Source organism: Bombina bombina, chromosome 2 (assembly GCF_027579735.1).
Source record: "Bombina bombina isolate aBomBom1 chromosome 2, aBomBom1.pri, whole genome shotgun sequence".
Classification (NCBI taxonomy): domain Eukaryota; kingdom Metazoa; phylum Chordata; class Amphibia; order Anura; family Bombinatoridae; genus Bombina; species Bombina bombina.
Window position 1 is genome coordinate 614,407,558 of NC_069500.1, and position 21,887 is coordinate 614,429,444.

General features: G+C 36.7%; 1 protein-coding gene across 1 annotated transcript in view; it reads right to left on the minus strand.

The window, feature by feature from the left end:
• RFX3 (regulatory factor X3) overlaps positions 1-21,887 on the minus strand; it is a 445,346-nt gene that overhangs the window by 37,965 nt on the left and 385,494 nt on the right. The window contains 3 exon segments of the mRNA XM_053702543.1: positions 5,777-5,985; positions 19,047-19,196; positions 19,303-19,400. Coding sequence (XP_053558518.1) covers positions 5,777-5,985; positions 19,047-19,196; positions 19,303-19,400 — 457 coding nt within the window.

Below are 21,887 nucleotides of genomic sequence, written 5' to 3' on the forward strand. Positions count from 1 at the left end.
AACTAAATTTATGTTTACACCTAACACCCTAACATGAACCCCGAGTCTAAGCACCCCTAATCTTACACTTATTAACCCTTAATCTGACACCCCCGACATCGCCGACACCTACATTATACTTATTAACCCTTAATCTGCCGCTCCGGACATCGCCGCCACTATAATAAACATATTAACCCCCAAACCGCCACACTCCCGCATCGCAAACACTAGTTAAATATTATTAACCCCTAATCTGCCACCCCTAACATCGCCGCCACCTACCTACATTTAATAACCCCTAATCTGCTGCCCCCAACGTCGCCGCCACGATACTAAATTTATTAACCCCTAAACCTAAGTCTAACCCTAACACCCCCTAACTTAAATATAATTAAAATAAATCTAAATAAAAATTACTATCATTACCTAAATAATTCCTATTTAAAACTAAATACTTACCTGTAAAATAAACCCTAAGCTAGCTACAATATAACTAATAGTTACATTGTAGCTATCTTAGGTTTTATTTTTATTTCACAGGTAACTTTGTATTTATTTTAACTAGGTAGAATAGTTAGTAAATAGTTATTAACCATTTACTAACTACCTAGCTAAAATAAATACAAATTTACCTGTAAAATAAAACCTAACCTGCCTTACACTAAAACCTAACCTTACACTACAATTAAATAAATGACATTTATTAAATACAATTACCTAAATTACAAAAACAAACAAACACTAAATTACACAAAATAAAAAAAGAAATTATCAGATATTTAAACTAATTACACCTACTCTAATAGCCCTATCAAAATAAAAAGCCCCCCAAAATAAAAAAAACCCTAGCCTAAACTAAACTACTAATAGCCCTTAAAAGGGCCTTTTGCGGGGCATTGCCCCAAAGAAATCAGCTCTTTTACCTGTAAAAAAAATACAAACAACCACCCAACAGTAAAACCCACCAACCACACAACCAACCCCCCAAATAAAATCCTAACTAAAAAAACCTAAGCTCCCCATTGCCCTGAAAAGGGCATTTGGATGGGCATTGCCCTTAAAAGGGCATTTAGCTCTTTTTCAAGTGCCCAAACCCTAACCTAAAAATAAAACCCACCTAATAAACCATTATAAAAACCTAACACTAACCCCTGAAGATCCACTTACAGTTTTGAAGACCGGACATCCATCCTCAACGAAGCCGGTAGAAGTCTTCATCCAATCGGCAAGAAGTCCTCAACGCAGCCGGTAGAAGTCTTCATCCAAGCTGGCAGAAGTGGTCCGCCAGACGGGCATTAGTCTTCATCCAGACGGCATCTTCTATCTTCATCCATCCGGCGCGGAGCGGGTCCATCTTCAAGACATCCGGCGCAAACCTTCAAGACATCCAATCAGCCAATAGGATTGAGCTTGCATTCTATTGGCTGATTAGAACAGCCAATAGAATGTGAGCTCAATCCTATTGGCTGATTAGATCAGCCAATAGGATTGAAGCTCAATCCTATTGACTGATTGCATCAGCCAATAGGATTTTTTCACCATTAATTCCGATTGGCTGATAGAATTCTATCAGCCAATCGGAATTCAAGGGACGCTATCTTGGATGACGTCACTTAAAGGAACCTTCATTCCAGAAGAGTCGTCGTAAAAAGAGGATGCTCCACGCTGGATGTCTTGAAGATGGACCCGCTCGGCGCCAGATGGATGAAGATAGAAGATGCCATCTGGATGAAGACTTCTGCCCGTCTGGAGGACCACTTCTGCCGGCTTGGATGAAGACTTCTCCCAGCTTCATTGAGGACTTCTTGCCACATGGATGAAGACTTCTCCCGGCTTCGTTGAAGATGGATGTCCGGTCTTCAAAACTGTAAGTGGATCTTCGGGGGTTAGTGTTAGGTTTTTTAAGGGTTTATTGGGTGGGTTTTATTTTTAGGTTAGGGTTTGGGCACTTGAATAAGAGCTAAATGCCCTTTTAAGGGCAATGCCCATCCAAATGCCCTTTTCAGGGCAATGGGGAACTTAGGTTTTTTAGTTAGGATTTTATTTGGGGGGTTGGTTGTGTGGGTGGTGGGTTTTACTGTTGGGGGGTTGTTTGTATTTTTTTTTTACATGTAAAAGAGCTGATTTCTTTGGGGCAATGCCCCGCAAAAGGCCCTTTTAAGGGCTATTGGTAGTTTAGTTTAGGCTAGGTTTTTTTTTTATTTTGGGGGGGCTTTTTTATTTTGATAGGGCTATTAGATTAGGTGTAATTAGTTTCAATATCTGATCATTTCTTTTTTATTTTGTGTAATTTAGTGTTTGTTTTTGTAATTTAGGTAATTGTATTTAATAAATGTAATGTATTTAATTGTAGTGTAAGGTTAGGTGTTAGTGTAAGATAGGTTAGGTTTTATTTTACAGGTAAATTTGTATTTATTTTAGCTAGGTAGTTAGTAAATAGTTAATAACTATTTACTAACTATTCTACCTAGTTAAAATAAATAAAAACTTGGCTGTAAAATAAAAATAAAACCTAAGATAGCTACAATATAACTATTAGTTATATTGTAGCTAGCTTGGGGTTTATTTTACAGGTAAGTATTTAGTTTTAAATAGGAATTATTTAGGTAATGATAGTAGGTTTTATTTAGATTTATTTTAATTATATTTAAGTTAGGGGGTGTTAAGGTTAGGTTTAGACTTAGGTTTAGGGGCTAATAAATTTAGTATAGTGGCGGCGACGTTGGGAGCAGCAGATTAGGGGTTAATAAATGTAGGTAGGTGGCGGCGATGTTAGGGGCAGCAGATTAGGGGTTAATAATATTTAACTAGTGTTTGTGATGCGGGAGTGTGGCGGTTTAGGGGTTAATATGTTTATTATAGTGGTGGCGATGTCCGGAGCAGCAGAATAGGGGTTAATAATTTTATTTTAGTGTTTGCGATGCGGGAGGGCCTCGGTTTAGGGGTTAATAGGTAGTTTATGGGTGTTAGTGTACTTTTTAGCACTTTAGTTATGAGTTTTATGTTACAGCTTTGTAGAGTAAAACTCATAACTACTGACTTTCAGTTTACAGTATGGATCTTAGCGGTATAGGCTGTACCGCTCACTTTTTGGCCTCCCAGACAGACTCGTAATACCGGCACTATGGAAGTCCCATTGAAAAAGGACTTTTTGAAAGCTGTGGTAATAATGTTGCGTTACGGCCAAAAAAGTGTGCGGTAAGGCTAAACATGCAAGACTTGTAATACCAGCGGTAGTGAAAAAGAGCCTTAACGCTGCTTTTTCACCATACTGCAAAACTCGTAATCTAGCCGTTTGTAAGTTACACTAAGCAAAATGGAAGTAAAATCAGTATCACTGTTAATGGATTTTACGCCTTCCCAGTTATATAAGCAACACTGCCAAGTCAGAAATGCTCCGGTTATGGAAAAATGGCTCTGAAAAAAAGATACAAGCCAGTTTAAAGAATTAGCTTCCTACCATTATTTGGGTACAAATATTTTAGCCAACCTAAATTACAAGTATTAACTCACTTTTACATCAAATACAGGAAAACCTTCTTTCACTATATTGCTTGTTGAGACATAAAATATTAAAAAAATAACATTCTTGCCAAACTCTGGTATCTAATGCAAATTGCTTCTCATTATACAAAAGACACAAAAACACGGAAAAGCCATTTGAAACTGAATTTACCAAGAGAAGAGACCTACAATTACCATAAAGAAAAGAGGCTTCCTTGGGATAAGAGAAAACCTTTAATTTTTTTTAAAAAAGCAATATTGCAACTAGGTCACCCGTGTTACATTTGCAATTGATTGTTTCTTTAGCTCTAATCACTTCCTAGTTAAAGATCTGGAATATTCAATACTTCACACAATATATTTGATATTTCTAGCTCATGATCTAAACCATGAGAAACCTCCACAGATATAACCAATGTAATGATTTAAATGTTTTTCTTAGAAATATCCACAAACATCTTTCTTTGTTATTAGCAATTAATGGTAATCTTAACTTCCCTGTAGGCAATGCTCTGCAACACAATTTACATGTTTGAAAGGCTATGACTTATCTTATTCTATCCTTAAAGGGACAGTAAAGTCATAATTAGACATTCATGATTCAGATAGAGAATACAATTTTAAACAACTTTCCAATTTATTTCTATTATTTCATTTGCTTCCTTCTATTGTTATCCTTTGTTGAAAGGTTTATCTAGGTAAGCTCAGGAGGAGCAAAGAATCTAGGTTCTAGCTGCTGATTGGTGGCTGCAAATATATACCGATTGTGATTGGCTCACCCATGTGTTCAGTTATAAACCAGTAGTGAATTGCTGCTCCTTCAAAAAGTGATACTAAGAGAATGAAACAAATGTGATAATAGAGGTAAACTGGAAAGTTGTTAAAAATGATATGTTCTACCTAAATCATGAAAGAAAATGTTTGGGTTTAATGTCCCTTTAATCAACACTTTTGTACATAATTTTTTTTATTTTCTGTCCAAACACAGTGTGTATGAGCTTCTATCTACACTCTAATATTATACAAATTGTTGGTACTGCATTAAGCTAAGGGGCTTTGGGATTCAGTCTCAATATGGCGTTTTCAAGATATGTGGGCCTAGGCCTCAGTTCCATAAACATATTTCTTTTTGTGACCATTAAAAATGAAAAACATCATATTTCTAAATATGGTATTTTTTACTAAACTCTTAAATGGACAGTTCACTGTAAAATAGTTTTCCCCTGAATGTGTTCCCCATGGCAAATCAGCTTCAGTGTAAAACATTTATGAGAAATTGCTCATTTATGCTTCTTTTTGCAAAAGAGATGGCTGTATTTGCTCTTTGAAACCACAGCCCATCAAAATAGGCTAAGCTTGCAGACAGAGCAGATCTCTTTATCTTATCACTCAAATGATTCCCTTTCTTATCTCTGTCTGTGTACAATGCTTAGAAAGACCAATTGAAAATTAACATTTTAGAGCTTTATCGCTTCCACCTCCCACTGTGAATGTAATACTACAGGCTAAATCCACAATTTTCAAATGTCAATATAAAGGCTAAGGAGCTATTTGTAAACAATTTAATACACTCCAGCAGGTAAAATGCATCATTGGGAACAAAGTAAAGAAGATAAAGGTTTTGGGTAAACTGTACTTTTAACACAGCTAAACCAAGTGTCCAATTATATCTCTCTGTGAATGGATATTCTGTGGACTAGACTAATACTTTTCTGTTGATACATTCATGAGGTGATGGAGAGGTGGTTTATAATTATGGTCTAGATAATAATACTGCGTTTTTAATGTTTAGTTGTGCCTACTGCTGATAGCTAGCTGTTCACCAATACACTTTATTATAATAAGGATAATGGCTGCCCAGCTTTTGGAAGCCTTGAGGTGTGAGCTTTTTGACACTTATGTATATTGTATAGCACATAGTTGGGAAACTTATGCAGAGCTTTCTGTAATGAATAAGGATGATGATAAAGAATAAATAAAGAAGAAACAGACGTCACATAATAAAATTCTGACTTTGATGCTGTGTTTCCTATATGTCAAAAATAAATATGCAACTTTGGGAGATTTGTTCTTGAACTTTTTTTTATTACAATAATAAGCTCTCCATAATTCAACAAAGGTAGTGATCTGGGGATAACACAAACAACACATTTGTACATTTGTTTTCTAAACAAATCTTTTCTTTATATACCATGCACAGTTGTTTGTTATACACACACATTCATATATAGCTAACTATGAGGCCTACTGTGTGTAAGTAGTAAATATGTGGTAATACATATTAGTTTACCTGTAAAATGACCATTTAAGTAGGAACTGTCTGGCTGCTTTTGGAAAGCTTGGCCTTCCTTCATATGGTTTCAATGCTTGCGTTACGACGTTCTCCAGCCAGGCAGCCCATTGCTCCAGAGTGCTCTGCTGCTGAAGTGTCATCTTAAAGTCAGTTTCCAGTCTCTGTACCATGTTATCATCACACTGGCACACCCAGGAAGCCTGCTCCTATATTACATCACAAGACAAAAAAAATCATATACCGACATTGCTATCAACAGCAGGAGGTAGAAATTCCCTTCAAAGGGACATGAAACTCAACATTTTTCTTTCATGATTCAGATCGAGCATTTCATTTTAAACATGTTTCCATCGTACTTCCATGATCTAATTTGCTTTGTTCTTTTAGTATCCGTTGTTGTAAAGCATACCTAGAAATGCTAAGGATCAGCAAGGTATTACTGGGTGTAAGCTGTTGATTGGTTGTTGCACATATATCCCACTCGTCATTGGTTAGCCAGATGTATTCAGCAAACTTTCAGTAGTGTATTGCTGCAACAGAGCCTGCTCTTTAACAAAGGACAACAAGAAAAAAGCAAATTTGATAACTGAAGTAAAGTGGAAAGCGGTTTAAAATGTGCATGCTTATCTAGTCGTGGGCCACTTTCCATACAAGTGCAACTCACATGGGTCGCACGATACCTACATATCTTGCTATTGCTATGTTTGTTGTTTGTCAATTTTATTACAAGGACAGAGACTCATATTTTGCTATATATCTTTTCTCTTTACTGAGGGCAGCATTTTAAAGTACATTAAATTCAAACAAACAGAGAATACAGTACAGAATAAAACTTATTAACCAATGAAAACAGAGTTAGACATGGAGTGGACAAGGTTGACCAATGAGCATAGTCCAACACATTATAACATAGCCAGTAACTGTCCAATCTTCCTCTTTTCTCTTTGCTGCTCAAGAGATAAGTATATTGTGTTTTATGGTATTCAAAAAATAAAACTAAATACGTTTTGTTATTGTTGTTTTTTCTTTATTATCTTATTCTATTTATTCATATACCCTATATATATATTTTCATTATTTTACCTTCTTTCCATCAAGAAGTAGAACATACTTTAATAGAGTATCCAGAAACATCAGGAATACAAGAAGACCCTTCCAAGGTAAGTTCTCCCACCTTAATTTCCACAGATTTTTCCTCTCCAAAAATAGGTGGCAGACTTATGTATTTTATAAAAGAATGGCAAAATATTACGTCAGACCCTTGGGTCATTCAGGCTATATCCGGCCTTCCATTAGATTTTATCAAAATTCCCTTCCAAAAATATCATCCTCTCCCCATAAAATTCTCTGTAGAAGATCAATCCCTTCTAGATATAGAGATTTCAGAACTATTGGAGAAGAATGCAATAGAACTTGCACCTTCCACAATAGATTCCTTCATCAGCAACATGTTCTTTGTAAAAAAGAAAGAAGGTTCTCTTCGCCCTGTCATAAATTTAAGAGAACTAAATCAATTCCTTGTTTTCAATCACTTCAAGATGGAAGGTATTCATCTTTTAATGGACTGTCTTTACAACAAGGACTGGCTTGTAAGACTAGACCTAAAAGATGCTTACCTATCAGTTCCAATACACGTAGATTTCAGAAAATATCTGAGGTTCCTATGGAGAAACAAATTATGGCAGTTTTCTTGTCTGCCTTTTGGCCTTTCTTCTGCACCCTGGGCTTTTACAAAAATACTCAAACCAGTCACAGCCTGGTTGAGAAAGAGAGGAATTCGTCTAATAATATACTTGGACGATATCCTTCTTATTCACCACTCTCCCCTTGTTTTGAAGGATCAGTTATCCCTAACGATAAACTTTCTACAAAACCTGGGGTTCATTATCAATTCCAAAAAATCTATTCTAGTACCTTCCCAGAACCTAATCTTTCTCGGTTTCAATGTGGACACCATATCAGCATCTCTCAGTCTCCATTTAGAGAAGATCAAAAGAATCAAGAAAGAGATTCACTATCTTCTGAAGAAGGATTTATTTCCTATTCGTCTTTTAGCCAGGATTATAGGCCTTCTCTCTTCCTCCATCCAAGCAATTTTCCCTGCTCCGCTCCATTACAGAGCTCTCCAAAGACTAAAAATGTATTATCTACGACAAGGCTTCTCTTACCAAGACAAAATATCTCTATCTCAGGAGGCTTCGGAAGAATTGAATTGGTGGCTCCTGAATATAGAAGCCTGGAATGGGAAAGCAATTTTCGGGAACTCCCCAGATCTAATAATAGAATCAGACGCAAGCAAATCTGGTTGGGGTGCAAGATGTGGATCCCTTATTACAGGTGGAAAATGGTCTCCTGCGGAACAAAATCTCCACATCAATTGTTTAGAACTTCTTGCAGGAGCCTTTGCAGTTCAAAGTTTTGTCAAACACAAAACCCCTATAACTATTCTTCTTCGAATGGACAACATCTCGGCTGTCCGTTACATAAACCGATTAGGAGGTACTGCCTCAAAAATTTTATCAGACTTAACAAAAATTTTTATTCACGATTGTCTATCCCAGAATATATCCATTCAAGCAGAATATATTCCGGGTCTGAACAATCAAATGGCAGATTGGGGATCGAGATATCTTACAGACTTCAGCGATTGGAAACTGAATTCTTTACTTTTTCAAGAAATTCAATCCCTAAGGGGTCCCTTCTCAATAGATCTCTTTGCTTCCCGTCTGAATCATCAGATATCTCCTTAATTCAGCTGGAGACCAGATCCTCAAGCTCTAGCAATCGATGCTTTTCTACAACAATGGCCGAGCACAGGAGCTTATGCTTTTCCACCCTTTTCCATGATTCTCAGGACTCTGCTTTTTGTCAAGCGTCAACAGATCTCCCTACTGATAATAACTCCATTTTGGCAATCCCAGGTCTGGTATCCTCTCCTACTAGAGTTATCATTCCTCCATCCAATTCTTCTTCCATCCAGATCAGATCTTCTAACAGATCCCTCAGACCAGTTTCATCCTTTAGTCCTTCAGGACAAACTTCATCTAATCGCCTGGACGATTTCAGGGGATCCTGGTCTGGCGTCGGATTATCGGAAGAAGCTAGACTCCTCCTTCAGGATTCCTGGGCCCCTGGAACCAAAAAATGTTATTTATCCTCCTGGATTAAATGGTCTAGCTGGTGCAATTCTAGACACATGGATCCCATTTCAGCCCCTTTAAATCAAGTAATTAATTACTTATCTTCTCTTTTTCAACCTGGTCTAGCCTACAGATCCATTAACGTAGCTAGATCAGCTATATCTGCGGGGCACGAATTACTAAATAACATCCCGATAGGTCAAAATCCAACCATCTGTAGACTCCTCAAATCTATTCGCCTTAAACGTCCTCCTTCTGCGAAATATTCATCCTTTTGGGATGTAGATCTAATTATTTCTTTATTTAACTCTTGGCCTAATAATGAAAGTTTATCTCTTAAACAGCTTACTGTTAAACTAACCACTCTACTTTGTCTTTTATCTTGTAAAAGAGTTTCTGATGTTAAAGCTATTGACTTTAATTCAAAATCTTTTTCTCCTCAAGGTGTCATTTTTTCTATCTCCCGTAGAACCAAAACTCTATCTTCATCTATATTTTACCCCTATTTTTATGAACATCCTAAGCTTTGCGTTGTTCTTTGTCTTAAAGAATACGAACAGAGAACTTCCTTGCTTAGGTCTTCATCTCACAATCAACTTCTTATTTCTTATGCTCCACCTCATTTACCAGTTTCTTCTCCTACCAACAGTAGATGGGTTAAAGGTGTTATGAATCAAGCAGGTGTTAATAGTTTTTTCTCTTCTCATTCAATAAGAGGTGCTTCGGCTTCAAAGGCATTTTCCAAATCCGCTTCCCTTCAGGATATCCTTAACGCTGCCGATTGGTCATCAGATTCGGTTTTTAGACAATTTTATTTTAAACCTATTCATTCTATTCCTTTTAATTTGGTTTCATAAGTTCTTTGCTTTAAACTAGCAAAATATGAGTCTCTGTCCTTGTAATAAAATTCCGATTATCCTAGCTTTGTGAAGGTATAATCTAGATTTTATTAAAGAGACAGAGACGAGTATTTTCCCTCCCATATTTTATTGTTCTTGTATTTACATGATGTTTTTACCCTCCCTATATATATTAAAGTCGCTATTATAATTATGATTAACATTGTTTTACTATATTTTATTTTAGTGCAAAATCCCACTCCAGGTTTTCAAGGAACCGTCTGAGCATTACATACAGTCGCTACAATCAAATTCTTCAGGATTCCTATCATCTTCAAGCAAGTTTTCCTTTATTCAACTCTTCAAGAATCTCTTCAAGCAAAACTGCTTTTCTTCAATGTTCCTGTTCCTCATCATCTTCATATTTTTGGGAGTTATGTCCTACTTTTTGATCAATATCCTTTATGGTTTTCGCAACAAAGTTCAAAGAGGAAGATTGGACAGTTACTGGCTATGTTATAATGTGTTGGACTATGCTCATTGGTCAACTTTGTCCACTCCATGTCTAACTCTGTTTTCATTGGTTAATAAGTTTTATTCTGTACTGTATTCTCTGTTTGTTTGAATTTAATGTACTTTAAAATGCTGCCCTCAGTAAAGAGAAAAGATATATAGCAAAATACTCGTCTCTGTCTCTTTAATAAAATCTAGATTATACCTTCACAAAGCTAGGATAATCGGAATTGTATTGAGTGTCTTTTAAAGTTATATTCTTTGGCAACACTAATCTATTAATTGCAAATAATGCCAGTTTGACACCCCTGACCTGATCATGAAGGTAATGTTTTGGGTTTCATGTCCCTTTTTTGTGTAGGAAAAAAATATTTTTCATAAATGAATCGAAATTAAATATGTAACAATATTTAGCATGGAAAATAAGTGAAATATTTTTAAATTTAAATGTAACTACAGGAAACATATGCGTAAAACGGATCATAAAGCATCCATGACCTGCTTATAGGAACAATGCCCAAATCTGTATTGGCTCACCCAGGCTAGCCTCCCCAATTTTATTCAGCAGAAGAACAACCGTTACAAAAGACTGCAACAGATGTGATCTCCTTCACTGTTGAGCCATTTTTAAATTTGTGTGCTCTTTGCTTTTAACCCCTTCGGTACCAGGACTTTCAGAGAAGAACTTGCCCATAATACCGGATCATTTTTAGCAGTTTTGCTATCACTATATTTAAACAGAAAAAGAGCTGTGTTTTTTTTTTTTATTTACATGTCAAAACAATAAATATATATATATATATATATATATATATATATATATATATATATATATATATATATATATATATATATATATATATATATATATATATATATATATACATATTTTTAAATAGACAACCCAAGGTATTGATCTAGGCCCATTTTGGTATATTTTATGCCACCATTTATCCGCCAAATGCAATCATATAAAAAAACTAAACTTTAAATTTTCCACAAACTTTGGGTTTCTCACTGAAATTATTTACAAACAGCTTGTACAATCATGACACAAATGGTTGTAAAAGCTTGTCTAGGATCCCCTTTGTTCAGACTAAGCAGATATACATGGCTCTACCATTACTTTTTGGTAATTAGAATGCTGCTAATTGCAGCTGTGCGCCTGCCAAACTGTTATTCCCGGCAGTAAAGGGGTTAATCAAGTAGCTTGTAAGGTTAATTTTAGCTTTAGTGTAGAAATTACTTGCCCACTCCCTGATCCTTAGCTAATCGCCCCAAACAGCTCTCTTCCCTCCCTCACCCCCCCACTGGTCATCACCATCTTAGGTACTGGAAAACAGTCTGCCAGTATGCTGATTTTATTTTTTTAATTATTATTATATTTTTTTCTGCAGTGTAATGATTCTCCTCAACCCTACCACCTCCCTGATCCCTCCATAGCTCTCTAACCCTCCACCTCCAACTAATTGCGGGCATCTTTAGTACTGGCAGCTGTCTGCCAGTACCCATGAATGGTTTTATTTTCTTTTATTATTTTTTTAATTTCTGTAGTGTAGTGGCCCCCCCCCACCTCCGGTGGTTTCTGTAGTGTAGCTCCCCATCCCTCCCTTTATTTATTTTTTCTGCAGTGTAGGGCCCTCCCTGCGCTGCTGGACCAAACCACCCTGCCTCCCTGTTTTCCTCCCACACCTCCCACCGGCACCAGCAGATGATCATTACAGACGGTGACACACACAGTGTCACCGTCTGTAACAATCTGGCATCTGCCTTCATATGCAGGCAGATGCCTGGAGCTCAGGAATTCTAGCTCTCAGCTGTAATTGCTTCCTGCAGCTCTGACGTGTATATATACGCCAATACACCTTGTATATATATATATGTATATATACATTCTTTTGGGTTAAGGGGTTAAACATTTCAGTGCTTTTACTCTGCACTTCCTATATAAATATGTTGGATTTTTTTAAAGACCATACAATTTTTATAGTTTACACAAAATTCCAGAAATGGAAAAACTACTATTCCAATGTAAAAAAAAATGTTTTTGGTTATTTACAGCATTTTATGTGAATATAAACAACACCAAGTCATTACTGTAGGTTGCATTGAAACTGAATAGGGTTCTATATTTGTCATCAAGTTACATTCCCAAAAATATCACAATGTATAAGTTAATAGTAGTTATTAAATTTAAAAAAAATATTTCAAATTGTGTAATCATTGTTTAGCCATATACCACCATCTTGTTTTACCTTTCAAAAACAAATAGGAATATAGTATCTAAATATATATTAGATGTATTGTATCAACTTGTTCAGGGAGGATGGCATGCAGACCATATAGCTTCTCTTTATCAATATGATACCTATCCTTGTTCTCCAGTAGGCAAAGGGAACAATCATTTGAATGTTAAAGGGAATTTCATGATTTTAACAGTAGGGTCACATGTGCATCTAAGAGTTGGGCGCCGAAGTAATGATATCACCTTTCTTGTGAAAAAAGTAATTATAATTAGAATAAATTTGCATAAATAATTATACAGCATAATTCAGAAACTATAGCTGCTAGGACTGATTTTAAATGATCATTAGTTTAAAATGACATTTAAACACAGAAGTTTTACCATAGATGGGCATTTATTTCTATGTGTACTCTTTATTATCTTCATTGACCTGAAGCTTAACAGGACATTAAAAACTAAATAAATGCTAGACAGAATGATGTATTCAAAGCAATGATTAGCTAAGAATAATATGCAGATTGTTTTTCTGTTGTTTTTTTTAAAGTTATATTAGTTTTTTAAATATTATTTACTTATTTATAAAATATTTTACCAGGAAGGATACATTGAGATTTCTCTCGTTTTCAAGTATGTCCTGGGATCACAAAACAATGCATTGATACAATAGGGTACAATAAATACAAAAACAATAATAAAAATACACATTATATGCAAACATTTAACATAGAGCAGGTATGAAATATTTAATCAACCATGACAGGAGCATTCTGTTTTGAGATATATATAGAGGGATCTCTTAAAGGATTTTAGGCTTGGGGAAGTTTTTAAAGTGTGAGGGAGGTCATTCCATAATTGTGGTGCTCTGTATGAAAATGAGGATTGAGCTGCTTTGTTTTTGTATTGAGGCAAGCTAAATAATGTGCTGTTATTGGATCGGAGGTTATAGGAGGTGGGAATAGCAGGGCAAAGCATTCTGCTCAGGTAGGGTGGGAGCTTCCCAGAAAAGCTCTTAAAGACAAGGCAGGAAAGATGGAGGGTGCGTCTGGATTCCAGCGACAGCCAGTTTAGTTCTTTTAGCATGTCACAATGGTGGGTCCTGTATTTTCATTGTAGCACAAAGCGGCAGAGCGAGTTATATAACGTATTTAGTTTATTAAGGTGAGTTTGCGGAGCAGGTGCATATACTATGTACCCATAATCCAAGATAGGCATCAGCATTTGCTGTACAATCTTTTCCTTTACTGTAGGGCTGAGGCAAGATTTGTTTCTGTACAGGGCACCTAGTTTTGGACAAAGTTTAGAGGCAAGTTTTTCTATGTGGAGTCCAAAAGATAGATTGGGGTCTAACAACATACCTAACTATTTAAAAGAGTGGACTGCGGTCAGCGTGCAATTGGATTTTGTTTTGATGCGAAGATGGGAATTTTGTAATTTTTGTATTTTAGGTCCCATTCCAAAGATCATTGTGACAGTTTTGTCAGTGTTTAGGAAGAGTTTGTTTTTCGAGATCCACTTTTCTACCTCTGTGAACTGGTCTTGGAGCACTGCTTCAAGCTGCGGCAGATCAGATTTGTTTGCATAGATTACCGTGTCGTCTGCGTACATGTGTACAGTTGAGCAAACATTAGGCAAATCATTTATAAATAATGTGAATAGTTGGGGGCCGAGAATGGAACCTTGGGGAACACCACACGTGACTGGGAGAGGGAGGGAGTCACTGTTAGAAACAGAGACATATTGTGATCGATCCGATACATATGATTTAAACCAGGTTATCGGGCGATCAGCAATACCAGAGTTTTTTAGTTTGAGAAGTAGTATGTCATGGTCCACTGTGTCAAAAGCCTTTGCAAAATCAAGGAAAATAGCTCCAGTTAGGTCTCCTTGTTCCATGCCAGTTTGGATGTCGTTGCAAACTTTTAGGAGGGCAGTTGTAGTGGAGTGATTCGGTCTAAAACCTGATTGATCAGGGGTCAGATAGTTAGAAAGTTGATAATACTCGCATAATTGCGTATGGACGCATTTTTCTAAGATTTTTGACAATATAGGGAGCAATGATATAGGACGATAGTTAGAAACCAAGGTTAACTCCCCACTTTTATGAATAGGCACTACTCTTGCAGTTTTCCAGAGTTTGGGTATGTATCCAAACACCAAGGCTCCAATAGCTCCAGTTAGGTCTCCTTGTTCCATGCCAGTTTGGATGTCGTTGCAAACTTTTAGGAGGGCAGTTGTAGTGGAGTGATTCGGTCTAAAACCTGATTGATCAGGGGTCAGATAGTTAGAAAGTTGATAATACTCGCATAATTGCGTATGGACGCATTTTTCTAAGATTTTTGACAATACAGGGAGCAATGATATAGCTCCAGTTAGGTCTCCTTGTTCCATGCCAGTTTGGATGTCGTTGCAAACTTTTAGGAGGGCAGTTGTAGTGGAGTGATTCGGTCTAAAACCTGATTGATCAGGGGTCAGATAGTTAGAAAGTTGATAATACTCGCATAATTGCGTATGGACGCATTTTTCTAAGATTTTTGACAATACAGGGAGCAATGATATAGGACGATAGTTAGAAACCAAGGTTAACTCCCCACTTTTATGAATAGGCACTACTCTGGCAGTTTTCCAGAGTTTGGGTATGTATCCAGACACCAAGGATTCGTTAATTAGGGTTGTGACAGGCTTAGCAATTGCCGGCGCACTGAGCTTTAACAGCATTGCTGGGATTTGATCAGGTCCTGACTGGTTTTTCATTTTTAGATTATTGAGGTGTTTCTTAATGACATTGAAGGGTACAGGTCTAAAATTGAACTTTTCTATATTGGGTCTTTGCTGTTTTAGTGGGGCCTGATCCACATTTGTAGCTTCAGGATGCGTGCCATTTATTAGTTTGTCAATCAGGGTGGTGGAGCATCCGACAAAATAATTATTAAAGGCATTTGCTACTTCTAAGGGGAGTTGCAGGTTTTGGTTATGCACATTGACAGTGGAGGGTTGGGAGTGGATTGGTGGATTTTGTAAGTTATTTATGAGTTTCCAAAACTTTCTAGGGTTAGATATATTATTGTGCAGATTTTCACAGAAATATTGTGCCTTAGCCAATTTTGTTTGTTTAGTACATATATTTCGCCATTGTCTATATACACAGTGATCATTCATAGAGCCAGTATGCTTGAACTTTGACCACAATGAATTCCGAAATTGGTACATTTGAATGAGGTCAGCTGTGATCCAATTCAAGTGTGCTCCTTTTACTCTCACCTTACGCAGCGGTGCATGTAAATTCCAAACGTGTAGGAGTTCCGACTGAAAGAATTCAACTGCAGAGTCTAGATCTGGGATTAGGTTTAATCTGTGCCAGGGGAGGTTCTTGATGTCATTTAGAAATGAAAAATAAGTAAGTTTTTGTTTCCATAAAACAATGGGCATCACCATGTTTTAACCTAGGTTTCCTTCTCTGCTGAATCCCAATAGTGGTCCACTAGAGTGTGTAACCAATGACTGTGTAGAATACAGCAGTGTTAATTTTGCTCTTCTGCTTTAAAAAGGAAAATGGAAAACTCCCAATTTTCTGAATGAAAAAGGGGGAACTCCTTAGTGCAAAGCACATCATGAGAGGGAGATATTGTATTGCAGACCCCCTTTCACCAAGCTACCCAGGCACCTCCGCTCCACATATGGAGTAACATTTCATACTCATCTGCTTTTGACACATTCATATAGTGGACTGTTTCCAGCCGCAGGAGGTCACCGACATTATGTTTCCAGTCTCCAACCGTGGGAACCTGCATAGTCTTCCACCAAGAGGGGATCAGAGTCTTTGCCCCTGTCAGCATCAGCACAAGCAAAGTCCTCTTAATAGGGTTCTGTATTTTATATGGAAAGTGGAAGAGCTGGGTCTCAGGCGTCTTTGGGATTTCTGTTTCTAGTATTTGTGTTATCTCTGCCCATATGGCAGCCCAAAAGCCCTCCAAAAGGGGGCAATCCCACCAAATGTGCAATAGAGAGTCCGTCCCACCACATTCTCTCCAACATTTGTCTGATGTATTAGGGAATATCTTCTTGAGTCGTGTAGGCGTAAGGTACCATCCACTTATAATGTGATTCTTGTACATGAGCCGACACAGAAACAGTCTTAGCAGCTCGAAATATCCTCTGCCAGTCCTCTGTGTCTAGTTCAGTACCCAGTTCCCTATGCCAAAGTCTGGTGTAAGTCGGGAGGGTGCTGTCTTTTGGCAACATGAGTAGTCAATATATTTTGGATGTAAGATGTCGCACAGTAGTAGTTTGCATACATAACGTCTCAAAGGGGGTAGGGTCCATAAAAATTTGTCTTTTAAGTTCATGTGTGGTTATAAAATGACATATCTGCAGATATGCAAACCATGGTAATGAATGGTCTGGGAATGTTTCCAGGATCTCCTGCCTTGTTTTAAGTCTCTCATTATTGATAAAGATGTATACACAGTTGCTATGTGAAGGTGTGCATGAGTGGGCTGTTCTAATCTGTAAAGGAATTTCAGGGTTACCATATATCGGGGTCAGCGGGGAGTATTTTGTGGAAATGTGAGACTCAGTACGAACAGTTCTGTCCCATTCACGGAACAGCTCCTCCAGAAGAGGGAACGAGGCAATTCCGGGTGGCCTGTGTGATTCAGTCTTCCACAGTAGGGAGGACAAATCTCCCGTGTGGACAATGGAAGAATCTAAAGCTAGCTAGTGTTTTTGCGCGTTATCCTGACACAACTCCACTACCCTCTGGAGCAAAACAGCCCTCATGTATAAACCCAGGTTAGGAAGTCCCAATCCACCTCCCTCTCTGGGCAAATACATAGTCCTTCTGTTCACCCTAGGCCTAATATCCTTCCAAACATATTCCTCTATTAACTGTTGCAATGCAGGGAGAAAAGAATGTGGAAGGGGTTGTGGTACGGTCTGGAAAAGATATAGTATCCTCGGAAGGATGTTCATCTTGACCACACCTATCCTCCCAAGCCAAGATATCGTTTTATGCCTCCATGCTGAGAGATCACGAGAAATCTCTCTTTTGAGGGATACATAATTTGCCTCAAATGTGTCTGCTGTCGATGCCTTTATAGTAATGCCTAGGTATTTTAGGGATTTGGAGTTTATCATAAAGGGACAATGTGTCTTGAGCCAAGTCACAGCGGAGGGCGGCATAGCAACACCCAACAACTCCGACTTTGAATTGTTTAAGAGGAAGCAATAAACCTCTCCATATCTTTTAAACTCGTCCAGTAGGGCAGGGATGGAAGTTTCAACATCTGTTAGCGTGAGTAATAAGTCATCTGCGTACATTGCAATCTTGTGTTCTTTGGGTCCCAACCATAGTCCCCTGATTAATGTCGTTTCCCATTTATATCGACAACCCCACTAAGCAAGATAAACAGCTCTCAAGCTAAATGGTCTGAGGAACCTCACACTACTGACGAGATTGCTTAGACAATCTCATTAGAGAGCTTTAAAGAATCCGTCCCTTAGCAAAGTAGATGTCTATGAGTCATCCTTTGAGCTAAAGTGGTTAAAATAATCTCTTCTTCACAAAACAAGAGAAAAAAGGCATGTCCCTAAAACATCTGTGTGCAAAATAATTGCCAAAATATATATTTAATATGTTTTATAGTTTAATAAGTTGCCATTCTTTATATTTTTAATAGCAATACTAGTAATAATAATAATAATTATTAAATTATTATACAACTAGTATTTTTTGTTAGTTTGGTTGAAAAACTTCTAGAGGCAGGAATGAATCAGATAAAATTATTTAATTTATTGTACTATTAAATCGTCATACATGTTGTTTTGTGAACACAGATTTGACATATGAGTATGTTGTATAGCTTTCACATATTTACACCTAAGTATTACAATTCAAACCCAAAGCTATTTAGGCTAAGAAGCATAACCAACCTAATAAAAAAACAAAAACAAACAAACATTTACTGGTAGTAACAGTGCTACATTTATCCTAAACTAAAGTTTGCACTCAAGAATTAAAAGGATATAACACCCACATTTTTTCTTTCATTTTTCAGACAACACATGCAATTTTAAACACCGTCCCAGTTGACTTCTGATATCAAATTTGATTTGTACTCTAGTTATCCATTGTTAAAAAGCATACATGGATAGGCTCAGGAGTAACACTGCACACACATTTGCTTTCTGTCATTGGTTCACCCAATGTGTTCAGGTAGCTCTTAGTAGTACATTGCTGCTCCTTTAACAAAGGATGTCAAGAGAATGAAGCAAATTTGAAAACTAGAAAGTTGTTTCAAATTGTACGCTCCATCTGAATCGTGAAAGAAAAATATTTGGGTTTATGTTCCTTTAAGTGGAATCCTTGTATTTCTCTAAGGCAAGGCAGGGACAATTAAGAGTGTATCAGAGTTTTCTAGGAGGGGCGTTACATGTACGTCCCACAACCATATAAGCTACAGATGTAGTCTGAGGTTTCTTTTTATTTACATATTTATTTTTCTTGTAATCTCTTTATGCATGTCTAAGTATACCTGGACATTGGCAAAATCCACACGGTTCAGGTCATTAAGCATCTGGTTGATCTGCGACGTGTTTTGTAGCACAGCCCGCGCTGCCTGGGCCAGGTGATTAAGAGACGTGTATCTTCTCAGAGTTTGGGCAAAGGCACTTACAGCAGCAACCTGTAAACACATTGTTAACATTATATGTACTGTCACGGTTCAGTAAGCATACCGCCTTATATAGCTAGCAGATCTGCTGTTTGTGAATTAGAGAAAAGATTCTCACCTTGGTTTGTATCATTCTCTGTGGAACATTACACATAGCACTAGAAAGCCAACCTTCAAGGCTTTTTGCAAAATTACGAATGGCTTGGGTCAAGGCACCTAAGAGAGAGACAAATAAATAGGAGGCTATCAAACAAGATCCGTATTTTATTTCCACTTATGAAAGTAAAATCTAATTACATAGCCTAGGTAATTAATTTTCCTTATGCTGCAACTTTCACACAGCAGGGGAGGTGCATCAAAGATTCTTATCAGATTGATGTTCTAAACATTATAGATGTTTTTGCTAATAAGACATAAACAGAAGAAAAATATATTTTATATAAGCACTTCTACTATGCATTAAAAAAGTTTGCACACTGATTAAATTTTGGAGAAAAAAAAGACAGCATTTTGGGCTAACAAATGGAATATTATATAATCTTGCAGTTTGGAAATACTATATAGAGCAGGGGTGAGTAATCTTTCCTTTTGGAGGTTTCAGACTTGAATATGTTTTTTTAATTTGAAAATATGATTATTATTTTTTGAATTCTACTATGTAAAATTGAAATACTTTAGGCTGAGTTTATATTGAAGCTGGTAAAATGGATGGGTATTATTATATTGGGCTAGTGTCAAGTGCTTTTGGCTGTAGGGCCACGTACTTTCTGATGACATTTTGCAAGGTGATTTGGTTAACCGCACCCCTATTTATGTTTAACTTTGATTTAGTTTTTAAAATAAATATTGTGTCTCAGAAAACGGTGCATAGCAATTCTAATATTATGGCATTAAAGACTTGTTTTGTACATATGACATAATACACACTAAGATAGATTTAAAAAATAAAATAAAAGGGACAGTAAAGTTAGAATTCAACTTGCATGATTCAAATTGATCATGTAATTTTAAATACTATTCAATTTACTTCTCTTTTCAAATGTGCTTTTTTTCTCTTGTATTCCTTTGTTGAAAAGCATACCTAGGTAAATTCAAAAGTAGCAATGCACTACCGAGAGCTGCCTGCACATATATAATTTTTGTCATTGGCCCACCTGATGCATTCAGCTAGCTCTCAGTAGGGCATTGCTGCTCCTTTAACAAAGGATATCAAGAAAATGAAGCAAAGAAGTTAGTTGGAAAGTTGTTTAAAATTGCATGCTGTATCTGAATCATAAAACACTGTGTTAACCCTATGGAACATCTGATTGGCTAAACCACCAACCTTTTAAAATCTTAACAAATGGTAAATGGTTTAGTCATATTTTATTATTTTAAATATTAATAATTAAATATGTGATATTACAGGATTATATTTGTTGGTAGCTTTTATATTAAAAATAAAAGATTGAACAACGTTCTTAATGATTAATATGTGTTTTTACAAGTTTTAACGTTATCTGTGCACAATAAAGTTAGCATTTGGCAGGCAGAAAAAAAGGGGATAGGAAGGTCAAAACTAAAATGTGCAGTGGTGCATTTGAATTTTATATAAAATCAATTAGCAAAAATGCTTCTGGTAAAAGTTTTTACTGTATCAACGGCATACGCACATATGCTATGTATGACTAGAACATCAATATGCAAGCACCATGCCTGTTCAGAGAGCTGGCAGTCGTGTGTATTGCATCAGTGAAGATTACATTTATATCATACAAACCATTGTGCGGTGCCATTGCACAGGCCCTCACAGCATATGTGCATATGCCACTAACAGTAATAACTTTTACTAGAAGCATTTTTGCTAATGGAAGTATATAACAAAAAATGTTTCTATTTAATTTGAATTTTGACCATTGTTTTCCTTAAACTGAAAGGTCTGGTGCTTTTTATAAAGACCCCCATAGAAATGCTCAGGTACCTAGTAGGAAGGAGCATAGTACTAGTGGTAGGGAGTTAGGAAACAAGTTAGTGGTGAAGCAGAAGGTTTGTCATTAGCCCTCAAGGTTTTGATCTGAAGCTACACCCCTTCCCTCTTGTCACCCTTTTTTATTTGTTGAGTTTATTGTTTGGATGTGGAAAGAATGCCACTCCTCCATTGTGTATTCTTTATTGTTACTTTGGTCGGGTGATGTAACATTTATCAGCCTCTTCACTAGATGCTCTGGGGTTCACTGGAATGGTGCTTGAGTTGAGTTAGTATAGATTAAGATTAAAGGGACATGAAACCCAATTTTTTTCTTTCATGATTTAGAAAGAGCATACAATTATAAACAACTTTCTAATTTACTTCTATTATTTAATTTGCTTAATTCTCTTTATATTCTTTGCTGAAAAGCATATCTAGATATGCTTAGTAGCTGCTGATTGGTAGCTGCACATAGATGCCTCCTGTGATTGGTTCACCGTGTGCATTGCTATTTCTTCATTAAAGTATATCTAAAGAATTAAGCAAATTAGGTAATAGAAGTAAATTGGAATGTTGTTTAAAATTGTATTCTCTACCTTAATCATGAAAGAAAATGTTTGGGTTTAGTGTCCCTTTAACGCCTAAATAAACAGGTTCTGGGATTTGGACAAATACCCCTCTCAAGGGAAGTTATTTTCAAAAACAGTTTATTTACCGTAAGTGTTTTATAAGTTTTCAGTATGGTGATTATTAAC